This window comes from Psilocybe cubensis, chromosome 7 (assembly GCF_017499595.1).
Source record: "Psilocybe cubensis strain MGC-MH-2018 chromosome 7, whole genome shotgun sequence".
Classification (NCBI taxonomy): domain Eukaryota; kingdom Fungi; phylum Basidiomycota; class Agaricomycetes; order Agaricales; family Agrocybaceae; genus Psilocybe; species Psilocybe cubensis.
Genome location: NC_063005.1, coordinates 1,344,319 through 1,362,718, shown reverse-complemented (window position 1 = coordinate 1,362,718; position 18,400 = coordinate 1,344,319). Strand labels below are relative to the sequence as shown.

Genomic DNA, 18,400 nt, shown 5'->3' with positions numbered 1-18,400 from the left:
ACTCTTCTCAAATGTCGAACACTGAAGTTACTGGAAACGCCGAGATATACAATCCACGCAAGGTACTGGACCATCCCGACTTCAGGGTGTTGAAGCTCGGCGAAAAACCATCCCCTGACGCCAACATCGCTGCATTCTACAACCCTGCACATGAAATCCATCTTGTCGAGAAACCTCGTCCTAAGCCTGGGCCGGGACAAGTTCTTCTCCACGTTCGTGCTACCGGAATTTGCGGGTAAGTTCACCTGTCCGATCCTATATACAATCATCCCAATCATTTTACAGGAGTGATGTTCATTTTTGGCAACACGGAAGGATTGGTGACTCAATGGTCGTTACGGACGAAGTGAGTTGATTGTAGAACGTTGAATAAACTATTTGACTTAGCTGTCATAAACCAGTGTGGTTCTGGTCATGAATCTGCAGGTGAAGTAGTTGAAGTTGGAGAGGGTGTAACCCAGTGGAAAGCCGGTATATCTCGACACCTCTGTGCCTGAAGATTGGTGCATTCAGTTAAAATTTATAGGCGACCGAGTTGCAATTGAAGCTGGAGTGCCCTGTTCTCAACCTGCCTGCGAAGCCTGCAGGACAGGTCGGTACAATGCATGCCCTGACGTAGTATTTTTCTCGACCCCGCCATTCCACGGTATAATGTCTTTGTTTTATTCACATCTTACATGACTGACAAGCTGATGTAGGCACCCTAACTCGCTGGCATGTTCATCCCGCTCAGTGGATTCATCGTTTGCCCGATTCCGTATCTTTTGAAGAGGGTTCCCTATGTGAGCCATTAGCTGTCGCTTTGGCGGGTATCGAACGCTCCGGTCTTCGCCTTGGAGATCCTCTTCTCATCTGGTGAGTTCTTAAGAATGATGGAAGATGCAATATATGGAATAACTGTGTTTAGTGGGGCCGGTCCTATTGGTCTAATATCACTTTTATCTGCAAGAGCTGCTGGCGCAGAACCCATTGTAATCACCGACTTGTTTCAAAGTCGTCTCGATTTTGCAAAGAAGTTAGTTCCGGGCGTCAGAACTGTGCTTATCTCGCGTAATACCACCTCAAAAGAACAAGCTGCACAAATCAAGGAAGCAGCTGGATGCCCTTTAGCTGTTGCGTTAGAGTGTACAGGAGTGGAGAGCAGTGTGCACACTGCAGTTCATGTAAGCCCATTCTCTCTTTTCACGAGCCTTGAGATGACCTTTTTTTGCAGTCCATGAAATTTGGCGGTAAAGTGTTCATTATTGGTGTGGGTAAGAATGAACAAGTGGTAGGTGTTAACTCAAGGCTATATGGGGGACCATTTTTTCAATGAGATCCCCTTTTTGTTAGTTCCCTTTCATGCATCTGAGTGCAAATGAGATCGATGTCAGTTTCCAGTACCGATATGCGAACCAGGTAAGCCCTTCGGTCTAATCGATTAAGGCGCTTTCTTCGTTCTTAATCCATCATGTCTAGTATCCCAAGGCAATCCGTCTAGTGGCTGGTGGATTAATCAACATAAAACCACTTGTTACTCACAGATTCCCTCTTGAAGAAGCAGTGGCTGCATTCCACGTTGCGGCGGATCCATCTCAAGGTGCAATCAAAGTTCAGATTCAAGACTAGCGGCTCGTGCTTGGTGTACGGAGCTAGGACCAAGTACTGAGCCGTTTTAGATCAAATTCCTTTCATTTTCGCGTTTTACTTTTCAAGTTAAATGCATTAACGGCACATATGTTTGCGCCAAAAGATGAATCAAATGTAGACAAAAGGAGGCACTAACATACAAACGAAACAAAGTATGAAGTGATAAAAAATAAAACTATGGATAAGTTAGGTTAAGTTCAAAGCGACACTGAGATAAGATGCTCCGACCCCTACCAAGGACCTCCTTGATTGTCGTGTCTTCTTCGAGGCCATCCTGAGTCACTAGAGCGGCGACCGTTGTAGTCACGGTCGTAGCCATCGCCACGGCCTCTTCCTCGTCCTCGATTACTTTGATTGCCACGCCAACCGCGATCATCATGACCGCCGCGTCCACCATGTGAATAATGAGGTCCAGAACGGTAATCATGGTCATAATCGTGTCGATCATATAAGGCTGGGGCGGGCGAATTAGAACCACGGGGTGGTTGCTGATAGGGAGCATTTGGAGGAGGGTAATTGACAGGATATTGGCCCGGCGGTGGTGGGGGTGGCGGAGTATGATGCATCCAGGGCTGCGTGCTTTGAGATCCTGGAGGTATATGGGGTGGTGCATGAGGTGGAAAGGGAGGTCGATTTTGAGAGAAAGGTGGCTGAGATGGTGGTTGCGGAATATGCCCTGTGGGAGGTGGCAAAGGTATTTGCGTGGTGGCAGCGAGGGTCCTAAGAACTTCCTGAAGCTGCTCTGGAGTAAGAGATGCTACCTCCGCTGCAAGTGCTGCAGGTGCGATAGCAGGCATGCCAGGTATCGTCTGTGGAATTGAAAGCGGAGGTGTGGGAATAGGCAAATTCTGCGGAACATGAGGTGGAGGGGTATTGAACATCGGTGGAGGTATTACGGGGATTCGGGGAATGTGTTGAGGTGGCTGGACTGGAGGCATTGATACTGGTGGTGGTAGCTGGCTTGGAGGCATTGACGCTGGCGGCGGTGTCTGCTTTGGAGGCGCTTGTGTTGTAGTGGAATTAGGCAGTACAGCTAATTTACCCCTATTCAAAATCCATATTCCCAAAAGATAATCTTTAGTTCGAGTAGTAGGAAGCTTTAGTCCATCCAATAATTCGACGAATTCCGGTAATGGTTCACTTTGCAGCAAAGGAATCATGTAGAGTTCACGACCAGGATGATAATCCTTCGGCCTATTACCCCATGGAAACACCAATCCGTGACGACTAAGGTAAAGTAGTTAATGAATATCGTTGATACATACATACAACAAATAACACTTACGATTTTGATTTGAGAAAATTGCAAAAAGTCTTGAAGTCTTCCGCATTCGCAGCAGAAGCTGGGACAAAAGCAGCGGCGTACAATTCTTTGGATGCATTCAATCGCATTTGCATCAAATATTTGACTGAGTTGTCCACAGGAACTCGTCCTTCTATCCTCAATTGGTCTGATGGGAACAAAGTTCGCCATAGAGGTGACTCTGGAGGGATCCCACGACCAGCCACTTGACGCGCAATAAGATAGGTTTCCTGTGGCATGCTCGAGTCTAGTGGCATCGCAAGCTACAATTGTACAGATATTAATATTGCAGATGAATGAGGGCGTAAAGACGCACTAACCTTGCCAGTCCATACTTGAGGCAAACTTTCAACATCCTGCAGTGAGGGAATGGGCGTCACAATCAAATCGTCGGATGGTGATTCCACTTGGTTGTCCTCTAGGAACATGTCAAAGTCTTGGTCGTTAGCTTCAACACTTTCCAATTCCATTGCATCATCTTTATCGCTTCCTTCTGTAGGCGATTCTCCGGAAGGGGCAGCTGCAGGTACGGAAATGGCCTTTTGGGCAGATTCAGATGTGGATGCCTCATCTTTGGGGGCATTCCAGATAGAGCTAAGGTCGAAGGAAGCACCACGCATTCTTTCGGGTCGCGAAGCAAACGGCGAAATACCTGTAGGAGTCGATACAATGGGCGAAGGATGAGTAGATAATAGAGATTCCAACTTTGTGTCGGTCGATGTACCACTTGTCGATTCTTGAATGGGGGAGGGTCGCGGAGATTCTTGTTCACCATCAATATTGATCAGATCGTCAAGGTTTAATTCTGGTTCGACGTTGTTGACTTCAGACGTCTGCAAGAATAAAGAAGGCCTCAAGCTCTGACCCTGGTTTTCCTCCGATTCAGCAGCAGTTGGCGAAATCGCGTGCGGCGGCACAGGAGGCGGCGCCCCCCACTGGTATTCTCCCGAAGGTACAATCGGAGATTCAGGAGGTACCGATATAGAGGCTGTCCTCTGCCTTTGCACCGTTCTTAGTCGTGCCATACGCTCACGTTCTCTCCTTTCATCTTCCTCCTGTTCGCGCTCTTTTAAGCGCTCTATCTGTTGCGCCGTAGCTACTTCACCATTGACATCTTCGATGTCTTGTAAACCCTTATGGGTAATTTTCGCACGTGGGGCAGATGACTTTAGAAGGATAGAATGTTCCAATGCTTCCTTCTCGGCGAGTTTGATAGATTGTTTGGTCTCCTCGTCCGCCAGGTCAGTGGACGACATCAGCGAAATCTCCTTTGCAGAAATATTTCCAGATGTAATGCGCTGATGGATAATAACACGGTCAACTTTGCTAAGATTAAACTGCAGCATCCTGAAACGCTCTCTGTGAGGTTGTAAACATAAATGTTGTTCAGTGTCCGTAAACGGTGTCAATGAAGTTGCAAACTTACTTGTACTTTCCTCCTGCGTGCGGATTGCCGTTCTTGTCAGGCTCTGCGTAGATTTCAAAAACGCTACTCTCCAATTCATTGGCGAATTGACGGGCACGGTTGAGCACGGTTTCTTTTTCTTCCTCCGTCAGTAATTCAGGATCTTTGGGAACAAGTTTGGCGGTCTCATTACTGTCCTCTGTGACATCCATAGGTTGACCAGCGGCTGAGGATTCGGATTGTGTGCGTATGTGAGGGTAACGCAAGAAAACGTCCTTGAAAAGCTCTTCCAACTTTCCCAAGCAATACTTCCGGGCTGGATCGTCGGCAGCGGTGCTTCCATGGCCATGGCTTTCTGTTGACCTTTTGCGCTTGTGTGCAGGCGATGCCTGAACTGGATTTGAATGGGGTGCTGCCTTTCTTTTCAAAGTAGAATGTTGAACACTGGTGACCGGAGATGCGGACACTTTGCGGGTGAAGCGTCGCTTCCTATTGTGGTCTTCAGAGTCAGAGTCAGAGGCATTTGATGTACGCTGACGGAAAATCCGGGTTGTTAGGACATGTAAAGAAAAGTCAAAGTGCCGACACGCACCTTAGAAACCAATTTACTCTGTTCAACATGCTCCCTCTTGACATCAATGTATTCATCTTCACTGCTTGAACTCTCCTCAGATTCTTCAGCCATCTCTGATACCCTTTTACCATCCCTTGATTTCGAAAGAGCCGCCTTTCGCCTTGCGGTAATTGTAACTTCATCATCGACGTACTCCTCGTTTGCCGCATCACCTTCCCAATTCACTGTATCAGAAAACCCATAGGTCAGTTACGCGGTCAAGGAAACAGTATTTGAGTGAAAGGAGGAACAAGTTAGGCACATAATAGCAAAAATGGATTTGTAGCCCATTGCAGTGCATATTCCGTTTTGTTGTCGGTACTCGCTTATACGGGAAGTCTGCGTAAAGTATAGGTACTCTTACGGGCCTTCGCTTTACAAGCGGTACCGGTAACATCGCACTGATTCCTGAGCACATAAACAAGACTATGACTCATGTAGCATCCAAGGCGGCATCCTACCCCATAGAAAACCAATAATTCTCTTTGTGTCAAGAAGTAAAGGGTGTATGAGCCGACAATGCAAAAGCCGTTTAGATAACGAAGGTTATCGTGATCAGGCGAAGGTACAGAGATAGAACATTCTTTTCTCTCCAAAAAAAGGGAAAACTACGGAATATGCTGTACATAAGTAAGAATATAAATCAGTCCACTCACTGGTTGATCGACGACCTGTGGATGTAGTACAAGTAGGACATATATATATATCTGATACGATGAAAAAACGTTAGATTGAGGATATTGATATTGAATCGCAGTAAACTCACTAATTTCCTCAGCCTCTGGCTCACTCAAATCAACACATGTGAAATGATACCTGGAAAACACGCGGTCAGAAAAACGCCTGTTCATGAAAAATTTTGAGATGGATAACCACTCACCAAATTTTGCATTCGGAACACTGTATCATTGGAGAACCATCGTCACCCTTTACACAGGTACAGTCAATTGAACGTAAAGGAGCACGAAGTTTCTCCTGCTTTGCTTTCCCTTTGCGTTTGGCATAGAGTTTTACACCGTCGTTCTCATCAAGTGAGTCGATATCCATGTCGTCATGACGTTTCTGTGAAACAGACCGACTTTTTTGTCTCGATTGTCCAGCTGAAGAGCCCTTGCTCGAAATCCCAGTTTTTGTTCTTGACCGAGTACTCATATCAGATCAGCAGTGTGTTATCGATAGCTACCTCGAAGAGTGCCGTCTGGTGAAAATCGCGGAATGAAAGGAGATGACTGAGCAGTTTGAATGTTGTATCTTGCTTGCAAACGGTGAATTTCACAGCACGTGATGATGACCAATCGCAATGCCGGGTCTCTCCTGTTGGCTCTGCTCTACTCCCAAACTTCCAAGTTCTACTCAACATCTATTACATTTACAAATGTATTCCTTGACACAATAATCTATCGGAAATTTTCTTTGTTCTATAATCTTTCGACTCAACAGTCGGTGATATATAGCAAGACATAGCAAGTTTGAGATAGACAATCTCCGCCACAAAACTCACATATCTGACGGTGGCTACTAATTTTGGAGGTTTCGACCTAATTTAATAGTCTTAAACATGCAAGCGCACTTGGAAGTATTTAAATGCAAGAATCATCAAAATCGTTTCAATCAATCTCACCAGAGAGGTGGAACAATTAATGGCACGAGAACAGCGGCTCAGAGAGCGGCAAAATTTTAGTCGGGTAGGACGAAGCAGGCAAATCGCGAATTCTCTGATAACATTTTGTCATAATGTATTCCTTACCCCTGTCGATCTCCTACTACCATCCAGGAACCCGAACCTAAAACCTCTGAGTGTCGTATAATAATAAGTACTTCTTCGACATCCATAGTAGCTTAAATCATACAAATGATCCATATCATGTCCAGTCTGAAATCCAAAGGGCAGACATATGATTCAAAACATTCATCGCAAACAACAATCCGGTGCGAATACCTGTGAAAGCCGAAACGGAACTCAACGTGAAACACAAAATTATTCCAGGCCGAGTCGTACAACTGCGAATTCTCCAATGGTGAGTGGAGCGGGCACACGGCTTTCTGTCAATGGAAGGGCTACTGTGGCTAACATTCTCTTCAAATCCACATGCGTTCTTCCTCGCGCAAAGGCTGTATAGCGATATGAATGGAGACGCGAAAATTTTGCGCATTCACTCCACTCTGGCAATGTTACCTTTTATTCTTGTCAACACATATATTCTTCGCGCGAGAACAGAGATGATATCGCCAATGCCGTAAAAGCGAATTTCATTGTGTAATTATAGCGCTACATGTCAGCTATGTCCCAACAGACTTCCACGTCGTTGTGTAATATGGATCGACTTATGAGCTTCGACGTCAAATTTTTCCAGAGACCAGTGTCATGGGTCGACATATGAAGTTTGCCCCGCTCGATCGCACTCTTCTGATATCCAAAGATACTGCCTTGCCAACAATACACGGGAGTATCCCGCAAAACGTCTGGTGGAGGAGGAATGCATCGAATCATTTGTGTCCGTATCTCGATTTAGGCCCGAAATCGCTTTAATATTGTACCCAATGGACGCGTTATCACAACGTCATCCGTAAGGTTTACCTTCCTTATCACATGTTGCCTTAATTGCTCTTCACAGCATATCTGGGTCTGTGCAAGTTCTTCTTATTTCGATGAAGTGGCTGTCAAGTGCGCCACCATGATGTTTTGATACAATGAAGTTTGCGAGAAGTCTCCCACAGATATCCGTGTGTTTTTCATTACATTTTGCATTGTTGAATGATTCTATGCAATGGAACCTTAATCCACAGCATCAAGATGTATACTAGTTACTTTGGTGATCAGAGAGATTATAGAGTCAATCCGACTGTGTTAAAATATGACAAAACCCATAAGAGCATGTTTAGTATTCCGCGCCCGATTGATCCTGTGTGGAGTGTTTCCAAGCAGTTTTCTTTGGTCATGCTCTCACCATGGGTCAAGCATCAACATGAGTGACTGATTAGCACCACCTCTTGTGGGCAAAATGACTTGGATTCGAATGTGCAGTAGCTTGCTTTACTAAAATTTAGAGAATAATGACATATAGTTTCATTAACAAAACATATGCGTAAACTCTTACGAGGTCGCTTTACCTGTTATTGGACAGTACTATCATGGCAGAACTAGACTTCTGTTCTATTATACCTTGGTCTTAATGACCGTCGCTCTGAGAACTTTGCAAACTCTGTATTACCTGACTACCAGATTTCATTTTAATCTCAATACATGGGGCTTAGCTTCCATTCACTTAGATAGTACTTAATATTACCAAAATACCTTCAAACCATTCCCTCCCCCGCCGCACCTTAACACCAGATGAAACGATCTATTTTTAGCGCCACGATACATAACATGGAGGCGAGTTGAAAACGTGCCAAGCAGAATGTCGGACATGTCTTTTTGGGTCAACGCCATTGTACGTACACAAACATGATGATGAAGAAGGCACGGCGTTCTGGCGCTGGTGCGGGGAAGTGTGATTCTAGACTAGACGCTAGGCTATCACCAATGGGCTTACGGGGGAAGTATATTTAGGCGCTGGTGCCTCAGAGTCAGCCCCGCCTCGACCAACGACAACTGGACTATATTCAAAAATCTCCGTTTGTGTCTACTGAGGCCGGTGTGGGCAAGCTGAGGCAAGCTGTGCCTGTGGGAGTGGGTTTTGATGCGTACCCTTCTGTGTCCGCCGGGGGGTTATTCTTGTTGGCTATAAATAGTTCAAACTGGAATGATAACAAAGCTGATAGCGGAGAGAAATTCAGCAATGAGATGTAGGTCGGTGCTGGGGTCTTTGGCTATATGAATTGAAACTGCAGTGCGGTTTCTTCATACTCTCGGTGCCAATAGCCTATCGGTCTCAGATTCGCGCCTTAATTGAGAGATGTCCTTACGTGGATTGAAAATTTAAGAGTACTGTATTGAGCTCCAGGGGACAATCTACTGAGTGCTACCAACACACAAACGAAGTATTTCTTCCCAATAATGAGACCGAAGTGGGAAAGAGGCTATGTTATAGTACTATGCATTCAAACAAAGGGTGCCCAACAAAGCTAAGTCCGCCCATCCCAATTATGTAGTCCTCTGACTATGTCCTTCTACCCATTCAGTCTTTTGTAAGACGGAAAGATTATGTAACCTCCTCAAACTGAGTATTTTGCTTCTTCGTTCCCTTTTTTAAAAAATCGTTTTTGAAGGCCCAGCCTTTCCACAGACTTGCCCACCGTTAGCACTTTTTTCACCTTATGTATCATTATGTCCCATAGTGATTTAAATATTTATCTTTTGGATAGCATACGGCTATGATATACCGGATGAGAGACACCTTCAAATCGCTATCGCTCGTATTGGGAGAGTGGGACCGCCAATGAGATATAAATAGCTTCGATATACACATGAGTTGGAGGTATCGACATTTTACACGTACGTATCCAGTTTTGTAACTTTAATGGGAATAAAATTAAATGGAAGATAGGTATATGGCTCATAGGTAGTGATTTCAACTCGTATATCATGATTGAACCTATTCACGCCACCCTTATTTTAGTCCTCGACATTTCAGTCCGAATCATGACTCGAGGAAAGAGCGAAGTGCCGCCGTTGATGAAGGAAAACAAGATGGAAGGCGGACTCGAGTATCAATTAGCGCTAGGATTGGATTTTAATGGGACTGTTTTCGTCGAGGCGTCGATTCTTCTTTCTTCCGGAATCCAGAATCACAGTAGCTTTCCATGTGAGCTCAGTTGGGGTAGCTGGCAAATAGAATGACATTTGAGAACTTAGCACCGCAAAGTTGTAGGAATACAGGTTTGGATGTGGTCCATACGGTGACCGAGCGAATGCGACTTGGAGAGAGTCAGCGCGTTGTTATTTTGAACCAGGAACAATATGTGCATCCAGTCCCGAGTATTTTATACACGCTCTCGACAGAGACAGAACCGAAAACAAATGTATACACTTGATCTAAGAGGACACTGGTTCTTCCTGTCTTCTGATATCCACCATGCCACCATGCCGTTTTTCCATTTTAATTTTTATAATTCGATCCAGTCCATCGGCTTGCTAAACTCCTTCGCACAATTGAATAATCTCTCTGCCTTCAGAATCTGCATTGGGACATCTCCTAAGTCCGTGGGTATTCTACGAGTCATATGTCCGGAGCGCGCGAAATTGAACATCGTATTTATGCGGTATTATCACCGTTTATAATTAAGAGAGCGTCGAGAACAAGAGTGGAGGATTATTTAAAGAGCGTTCATATCGTGACCGTGTCGTTGCATTCAAGGAGATTGGTCGGACACTGTGGCTAAGCTGTAAGCTACTGGCTGGTATATGTATAGGCCGTAGAAAATCTCGATGTCCTCGCTGAGTCTTTTTTGATTTTACTCAGCTTTATCGCCGCCGCAGTTTGTGATTTTGGTTTCTGTCGTCGTAGATCAGTTATTACTGTCCCAGGAGCACGCTGGCCGTACGCGATATTGCCTCCTATGTCGCGATTAGGGGCCGCGTCGTGCTCGGGTGCAAGCCATTCTCCCGCGAGTGTTGAGCCCTGACATCGAAAGGATAGAGACGTTGACAGTGGCAAACACTAGTAGCATTCTCTGGAGTGTGATCGCATCGGACGCCGTGAAGAAGCCGTGCAGACTTTACGCAGAAATTCTCATGAAGAAGCACATCACGGATTTCGATATGCACAGAATACCGAAAAAGAAACGTTTGTAATTCGAGAACCATCCACTGTATGGGCCTAATTATAACGGCGAAAGTGTATGTACGATTGATGAGTTGTTGAGTCTTGTTCTGAATGCATTGAGAAAAGTAATATTTTATTTTTCAGTTTTATCGTTTGCAATTGAAGGTTGGGAAAGTAGTCAGATATTGGTGCGGTTTGCAAAGGTGTTATTCTTGAAGCATATGGCGCCAAAATACAGAGAAGACACTGGAATAGGGAACCTTGTGGCGGCTGGTGGGCACTGTTATCGAGGCCCTGCAAAATAGGTGATAAGATAGAAGCGTGCTTTGTATTTGCAGTATGGGAAAAATGCAAATGGAATGGGTCTATCGAAACATCAGTTCGGGCATTGGAAAAGAATGTCATAGATGGACGATGAAGAGCAACAGGACAGGTGGGTGGAAGAGCGTGGAGATACAGGGCAGTGTGCGTGGAAGAATTTCAGAAATTGACAATGATGCTTAAATGTCAAAGTGAGGAGCGTGTGCGACTAATGTGCCCGGCTACGAGGGAAGTGACGCTAATGAGCATGTCAGATTCACACAGTGGCAGAGCCGTCCGACGCGTGGATGAGGCTATCACTTGTTATCGCCAAAGTTAGGATGGTTTATATGTATAGAAATGATAGGTGTTATCGACCCAAAGAGGAATAGAAGTGATAGAAAATATACACGTTCCGAAAGCTTGGCCAACAGTGGTGGAGGGGGGTATATGGGGAACATTGTCGGGCCGCAGCGATGACTGCACTTGTGACGAGGGTTGTGATATAATTACCAGAGGAACATGTGTGCTTGTGATGGATGGTGGCTCGGAGCATTGCTGGATCCCCAGATGAATGTGGTGGTCCGATGTGGTCTGGGAGGAAAGAGCGACATATTGGAGGAGCGGAAAACATAAGAGCAGAGACAGTCTATTTTGGCGTGCAAGACGAAGGTCGGGCGCAGAGGCGGGATTCTTCGCCTGTGAATCCGGGGATAACTGCGTCATCCCTTCATCATCATCTGCACTACCCAATTAGGAAATCGCCGAGTTGGGTCACCTGTTTGCTCTAGCGCGCCAACAGGCAAGCCAGACTACAGCATTCGCGACTTGTCTGTTTCACCCACAGGCAGTCATGGCCACCGCCGTCCTGCCCAACCCGAAGCCCTCCGCGCCCTTCCACAGGTCACCGCGGGTCGCGGCGAGCTCACCCATCCCCTCCTCGTCCTCCTCGCACTCCCCAGATAGCCCGGCCCCATCCCCAGAGCCCTCGACGAAAGCTTTTCGCCGTCTCAAATCGTCCCTCGAGCAGAGCATCAGGACTGCTACACGTTCCAAAAAGGCCCCGCCCCCCGTCGACGAGTTTGCCACTCTCACTGCAAAGGGCAAGGGCAAGGCAAAGGATGAGCCGCCGCCGCCCCAGGAGAAGGAGAGGGAGAAGATGGGCATGCTCAGAAGAGTCACCTTCCGTCGCAGGGAGTCGGCGACCCCTTCGCCCAACCCGCCCACAAACCAGGGCCGAGTCGCGGGGGTCACGAGTTTCATCACACCGTCAATGAGGCTTGCCTCCATGTCCTCGCCCGCCCTGCATTTGTCATCCCAGGCACTCCCCTCGCCAAAGTCCCAGCCTGCTGTCCCCCTGTCCTCATCGAGCAACACAGATGGCCTCGTGTCTCCTACACGACAACGCTCCTCCAAGCCCAGCCTGCAGCTAAACACACATGCACAGCACTCCGCCGCCTCCAAGGAGCCCTCTACTCGCCATCGATCCTCTTCAAAGTCCAACGCACCCGTTCCACCGTCCCCCTCATCGCCCTCTCTTCCCCTGCACGGTTCATCCACCCCTACTCGCCCACGCAAAGATCGAGATCGAGATACCCCAGATACCCCTTCTCCTCGAGGAAACGGACACCTCGCACGGGGTACGTCTCTGCGACCATCGCCCATCACCCCACGTGCAGCGCCTTCCAGTGCCCTCCGTCCCCGATCCCCTTCAGCTGCCACCAGATCCACCCAAGTCACTCCTCCAAGAGGATTAACCTCGGCCTCCGCAACCCATCTTCCGCTCACATCCTCACCGAGTCCCCCTCCGACGCCGACCCGCCGGCGTCCCTCACTAGACCCTTCCAAGCGTCCCTCCTTAGATGCACCCCGTCGGCCGTCCATAGACGCTACACCACGCCGTTCATCTCGCGATTCACCTATCGGTTTGCGAAGAAATGAATCCCCATCACCGTCGCCCGTTATCCGGCCGAGAGCAATATCACCAACTCAGCGTTCTTATGCGCAGAATAGACATTTCAATATATCTTCGGGTTCCTTGGTTCTGTCAAATAATCATCCACCTCCTACTCCTACTCGGGGCGAGGACGCCACGCCCCGAGATCTCATCCGCACGGCCACGACCCTGATCTGCAAGCAGGTACAGAAGCCACCTCATCACATGTGCCGCACCGAGCAAGGGATAAGAGATTGGGAAGAAGTCGAGGTCAGGACTAGAAATCTTGTTCGCCTTGAAAAAGGTTGGGCGAAAGGTGTTGCATCAACGGCAAGACGGAGTTCTGTGGATGTCACCTCTTCGGGTTTATCAGGAGAGGACAAGGAACGAAAACTGTTTTGCGAGGCACTAAGAGATGGTTATGTGTTATGCCAGTGCGTTGTTTTGTCTTCCCCTTGATTTTTTAAATTAAAGACGCGTCTTTTTGGCACTTGTACAGATTGATGAACAAGTTACGACAAAGTTCGATTGTGCGCCCAGACGCGCGTGAAGACGGCGTTGTACGCACAGCAAACGTGACCAAATTTCTCGCGGCATGCGCGTCGTATGGGCTACCGTCTGAGGATCTCTTTTTACGCGACGATTTAATGGAGATTACGAATAATAAAGATGCAGCGGTTAGAGTAGCGAAGACGGTTATCAAACTGGTCGCGTTTTCCGAAGAGAGTGAAGAAGATCGGATACGTGAGAGGCAGAAGGGGAAGTGGATTAGGGGTGGTGGCATGAGTCCCTCTCATTCGCATTCGCAATCTTCAGGGGGTGGTCAGCTCTCGTCTTCAGCGTCTACGTCGGGGAGTAGAAGTCCATACGGCACGATTGGTTCAATATCCTCGCGCGGGTCAGCTTCAACACCGAATTTGTTGGCAGCCCATCAAATATACCAACCCCCATCATCCCCAACGCGTAAACGGTGGAGCCCGCCCGAGGACATGACACCTTTGCGATCAAGTAGCCCAGAGAATAGCGTCCACGGGAGTGGATCTGGGTCGGGGTCGACAGTTGCCGATGCTACGGCAAGAGAAGCCAGTCGGTCGAAGCTAGTAATTAACTCACAGAAGGGAGCCAAGGTGGTTAGAGGACGAGGCACCTATGAGTTTGAGGAGGAAGAAACAGGGGAAGAAGATGAAGATGCCGGAGAGGAGGCGGAGTTTAAAACAGCGCCGGTCCCTATGATGGGACCACCACCGCCGCCCCGCTCTCCTCTGCGCAAGCCGTCCATGAAACGCGTCGAGGATGCATCAGGTTTGGCACTCGCAAATTCGAGGGTCACTTCGTCTTCTCCGAATAAGACGCCCGTGACGGCGGCGGTAACACCGACGAAACGCAGGGTTTCTGCCTCTGCATCTTCCACTTCCGGAGGACTCACAGCATCTCCTTCTATTTCCACCTCTGGTACAGTAGCAGTACCTACGTCACCTTCTCTACGTGACTCCATAGCAGACTCAACCAGAGCATCCATAGGAGATGCGTCTATCAGGGATGAACTGATCCTTCCTTCTACTAGTAGGCCAGGGCATGGATATGGACACCCTCCACACCCTGGTTCTCCAGGCCTCGGTTCTGGGCTCTCGCAGCAAAGGATGCAGATGCGACAGAGTATTGCATCGTCCGCGCTGTCAGTCGCTGTATCGGAAGCAGAGACGACGTTGACAAGCGCCAAGTCGAGTTTGTTGGATGGCGGGAGGAGTAGTAGCTTGTTTGGAGGTGGGCAAAGTGCGGGCAATGGGTATGGTTATGGATACAGCGGCAGTACTGGAAATGGAAATGGCAATGGCAGCCACCACAAGTACGGCACGATCAGAACGGTGACGACGGATTTCACGAGCGAGGCACCGTCGATATCGAGGACTGAGGGAAGTGCGATGAGCGAGGAACTCGAGGCAATGCTGGCGATGAAGCGCCGGGTATCGGGTGATAGTCTGGGGAACAGTATTGGGAATGGTAATGGAAACGGGCATGGGAAATATAGCAGGGAGCGAAAGTTGAGTGAAGCACCGTTATTGGACCTGTCGCGAGTAGCGGAGGAAGCAGAAGAGACCGTATCGTCAAAGGGACAGCGTGGTGCGTATACGAAGAGGGCGCCGATGGTGTTGCAAGGCAGGTCGAGATCGCAGGAGCAGAATATCTTTCCTCCTCCAACCGGCGACAAACCAACTGCTGTGTACCTGCGAAAGGGGAAATGGCCTGATGACTTTCTCGATGCGTTCCAAGCGCCTGTGAATCCTGCTTCTTCTTCTGCCCCTATATCTTCCTCTTCGCAACCGCAAAATAAGACTCAACCTCAATCGATCCCCGCCAAATCACAGCATCATCATCAACGTCATCCATATTTGCAGGACAGAGAGGAATCGCCGTCGCCGTCACCCTCGACACCCGTGTCAATATCACCGCCGCGGAAGCTGGCGATTGTCTCGAGGAGAGTATCTGGAGAGGGTGTGGGAGATGGGCCGTATGCGCAGTTGCCTAGGAGGCCGACACATAGGCCCAGGCATAGTATAGATTCACCTGTTGGAGTGGGCGGAGGGAATGGCGGATTGAATGGGAATGTAGGAGGGAGTGTGCTTCTGCCGAAAGAGTCAATATTGCGGCGTGAAGCAAGCCCTGACAGTGCCTCTGTGTCTTCGTCGGGCAGAGTCGTGATCAGGCGAAATAGTACCAAACCTGGAGTTGGATCTACCTCAGCTAACAGCGGCGTCTCTGGGCGGATGGCGAAGGGTAGCAATGGCCTGGAGGACCCGCCTAGCTCCGCCGGGAGCGTGCCTTTTCCCCGGTCGATTTCTGCGTCGGGGGATCCTTCGCCTCGATCCTCATTTGGTGAAAATGTGGGCGAACAACCGCGCATGGTCAGGGGCAGATTCCAGAGTGATGTGGAAGGGAGTGCTAGGAGAAAGGCGAGGCCGAGCTCGTATGATGAGTTGGGTGGAAGACCACAGCGTTCGAGATTTGAAAGTATGGTGAATTTGGGTGTTGCATCTGGTACGACAAGTGCTAGCGATTTGATGTCTCGAGACTCGATAGATGGGAGCGCAGTCAGGATGAGGCTCGTGGTACGGGAAGATGGAAAGCCGCCAACGCATTTTGTGAGCCTATTTTCTCCTTTTCATCCCCCTTCGTCTTGATTACTTCCCTTATTTCCTTGGAGCTTGTGGTTATGCTGACTTTCCTTGCCCTCATTTTTTTCATTTCTCAAATTAGCAATTGGGGAATTGCATTGGACGTGGTCAATTTGGGTCGGTGTATCGTGCATTGAATCTCAACACCGGGCAAATGGTCGCCGTTAAGCGTATCAGATTGGAGGGCCTCAAGGAGGAGGAGGTTACTACCCTCATGCGAGAAGTTGATCTCGTCAAGAGCTTGTCTCATCCAAGCATAGTCAAATATGAAGGCATGGCACGAGACGATGACACACTGAGCATCGTTCTAGAGTGGGTATTTTATCTCTGAATTAGTCACCGCTCGCTTGCTTATCGAATCATTCTCTTCACCGTCTAGGTATGCTGAGAACGGATCCCTCGGTCAGACGCTCAAATCATTTGGCAAGCTCAACGAAAAGCTGGTTGCCAGCTACGTGGTAAAGATCCTCGAGGGTTTGCACTATCTCCATACTAGCGATGTAGTGCATTGTGATCTAAAGGCGGCTAATATATTGACGACCAAGAACGGGAACGTGAAGCTTTCTGATTTTGGAGTTTCGCTTAATCTCCGAGCGATGGAGAGGGAGATCAAGGACGTTGCTGGGACACCGAATTGGATGGCACCAGAAGTTATTGAACTGAAAGGGGCCTCTACAAAGTCGGATATCTGGTCTTTGGGGTGTACCGTGATCGAGCTTTTGACAGGCCGACCACCATATGCTGATATTGCCAATAGCATGTCTGGTATGCTTTTCTTCTTGCTTTCGGCTTAGCCTAGTGGAGATGCTATTTTACTGATAAAAATTATTTCTGGGGTCTGTTTATAGTGATGTTCCGAATTGTTGAAGACGAAATGCCACCCATGCCAGAAGGTTGCTCAGAGCTACTGAAAGACTTCCTGGAGCAGTGTTTCCATAAGGATCCTACACGCCGACCTGATGCAGAGACTCTGTGTGAGCATCCTTGGCTAAAAAACAACTGGGTAGCTCTCAAGGTAATGCTTGTGTCGTAACCACGATTTTAAAACGGAGTGCTGACAAATGCAATGTGATCATTTAGGAGCTGCGGCCACAGGATAGCATACCTTTCCTGCGGCGGGTCAGCACGGATCTTCATAAATCGGATGCTGTCAGATATCTAGCGCAGATGGATTTACCTGATACTCCAATTTCTGGATCGCCCATGCGTGATTCCCCTATGGGACGTCGTACCTCTGCGTCATCTGTGCGACCAGTTGAACCCGACTTTTTACCCCGCGAACACACATTTGTAAAGACTACCTTTAGCAAACGTGAGTTTTATAAATGCTACAAGTCTTTCATCTTTTGATTAGAATGCTATTCTTTATGTAGCGATGGTGTGTCGGGTGTGTTTGGCCAATGTGAAAAAAAGCGCGGTTTTATGTTCTCAATGCAGTCTCATATCACACGCAAAATGCGCTATTAATGCCCCTCCGACTTGCGACCTTCGAGCGCAACTGCTTTTATATGCGCAGTATGCGGAAAAGGGAAACCCCGCTAGCGCATACTCCAATCCCGCAGAGGGTCTTGATGTGGGTCAAAACGTCGCCATGTCAGATGTGCCTTTTGTCGAGCATAACACTCCAAGGACCAGTGTGGATTCGCCACAGCCTCCTCTATTGGCTTCATCCAATGCGGTCGACCACCCGCCAACTGCATTCAAATTCATGGCCGCATTCAAGCGATCTCGCTCCAATCTATCACCCGAGCCTGCTGCAGCGTCTGCTTCTTCATCACCTGTTCCAACACCTCCCTCTAAAGACTCGGACGATGCTCCTGCCAAAAGGCGCGTGCTTCAGAGGCGCTCAGATCGCCCTCAGTCTATGACCAGCAATAGTACGACGCTGAGCAGTATGCGAAGTGCCGCTACTGCCGCCGAGAGTTTTTCCAGTCGACAGAACACTGGACCACGATCGCATATATCCGGTGGTGCCGAGTCCGACAAGTCCAAAAGACCTGCTTCAGAGGGTGGGTTGTTGGATAAGTCACGATCTAACAAAGCTGCTCCTTCTGGGCGGCTGGAGAATACGACCACCACGAAAACTAGAACGACACATAACGACTTACATGATGATATCCACACAAATAATCTGCCAGGAGCTCTTCCTATAGATCCTCGCAATAGGAACAAGAAACAAAAAAATAATAAGTCGCCATCTTCCTCTTCTTGTAACCTTCAATAAGGGAGTGAACACCTTAACCTCTCAACCACATTTCCTGCTTCACGGTGCTTTTGTTCCGTTGATTTTGTACATACACTCTTTTGCTTTTGTTTGACTCTCTGTGTTTCAG

The 18,400-nt window shown here is 48.2% G+C and overlaps 3 protein-coding genes across 3 annotated transcripts; 2 read left to right on the top strand and 1 right to left on the bottom strand.

Annotated features, from left to right (window-relative positions):
* Positions 1-11: 11 nt before the first annotated feature.
* JR316_0007964 (L-arabinitol 4-dehydrogenase) lies at positions 12-1,608 on the top strand (the record flags this gene model as incomplete). The annotated part of the gene is made up of 9 exons (XM_047893684.1): positions 12-235; positions 286-346; positions 402-471; positions 527-646; positions 699-855; positions 908-1,163; positions 1,214-1,270; positions 1,333-1,398; positions 1,459-1,608. The coding sequence occupies 9 exons, from the start codon at positions 12-14 to the stop codon at positions 1,606-1,608; spliced, it is 1,161 nt and encodes a 386-aa protein (XP_047746999.1).
* Positions 1,609-1,859: 251 nt separating this feature from the next.
* JR316_0007963 (Transcription factor bye1) lies at positions 1,860-5,997 on the bottom strand (the record flags this gene model as incomplete). The annotated part of the gene is made up of 8 exons (XM_047893683.1): positions 1,860-2,856; positions 2,915-3,195; positions 3,253-4,291; positions 4,359-4,870; positions 4,930-5,135; positions 5,607-5,657; positions 5,717-5,766; positions 5,831-5,997. The coding sequence occupies 8 exons, from the start codon at positions 5,995-5,997 to the stop codon at positions 1,860-1,862; spliced, it is 3,303 nt and encodes a 1,100-aa protein (XP_047746998.1).
* A 5,814-nt stretch (positions 5,998-11,811) lies between these two features.
* JR316_0007962 (Cytokinesis protein sepH) lies at positions 11,812-18,291 on the top strand (the record flags this gene model as incomplete). Its single annotated transcript, XM_047893682.1, has 7 exons — positions 11,812-13,328; positions 13,394-16,034; positions 16,150-16,379; positions 16,447-16,832; positions 16,916-17,082; positions 17,148-17,379; positions 17,441-18,291. The coding sequence occupies 7 exons, from the start codon at positions 11,812-11,814 to the stop codon at positions 18,289-18,291; spliced, it is 6,024 nt and encodes a 2,007-aa protein (XP_047746997.1).
* Positions 18,292-18,400: the final 109 nt, after the last annotated feature.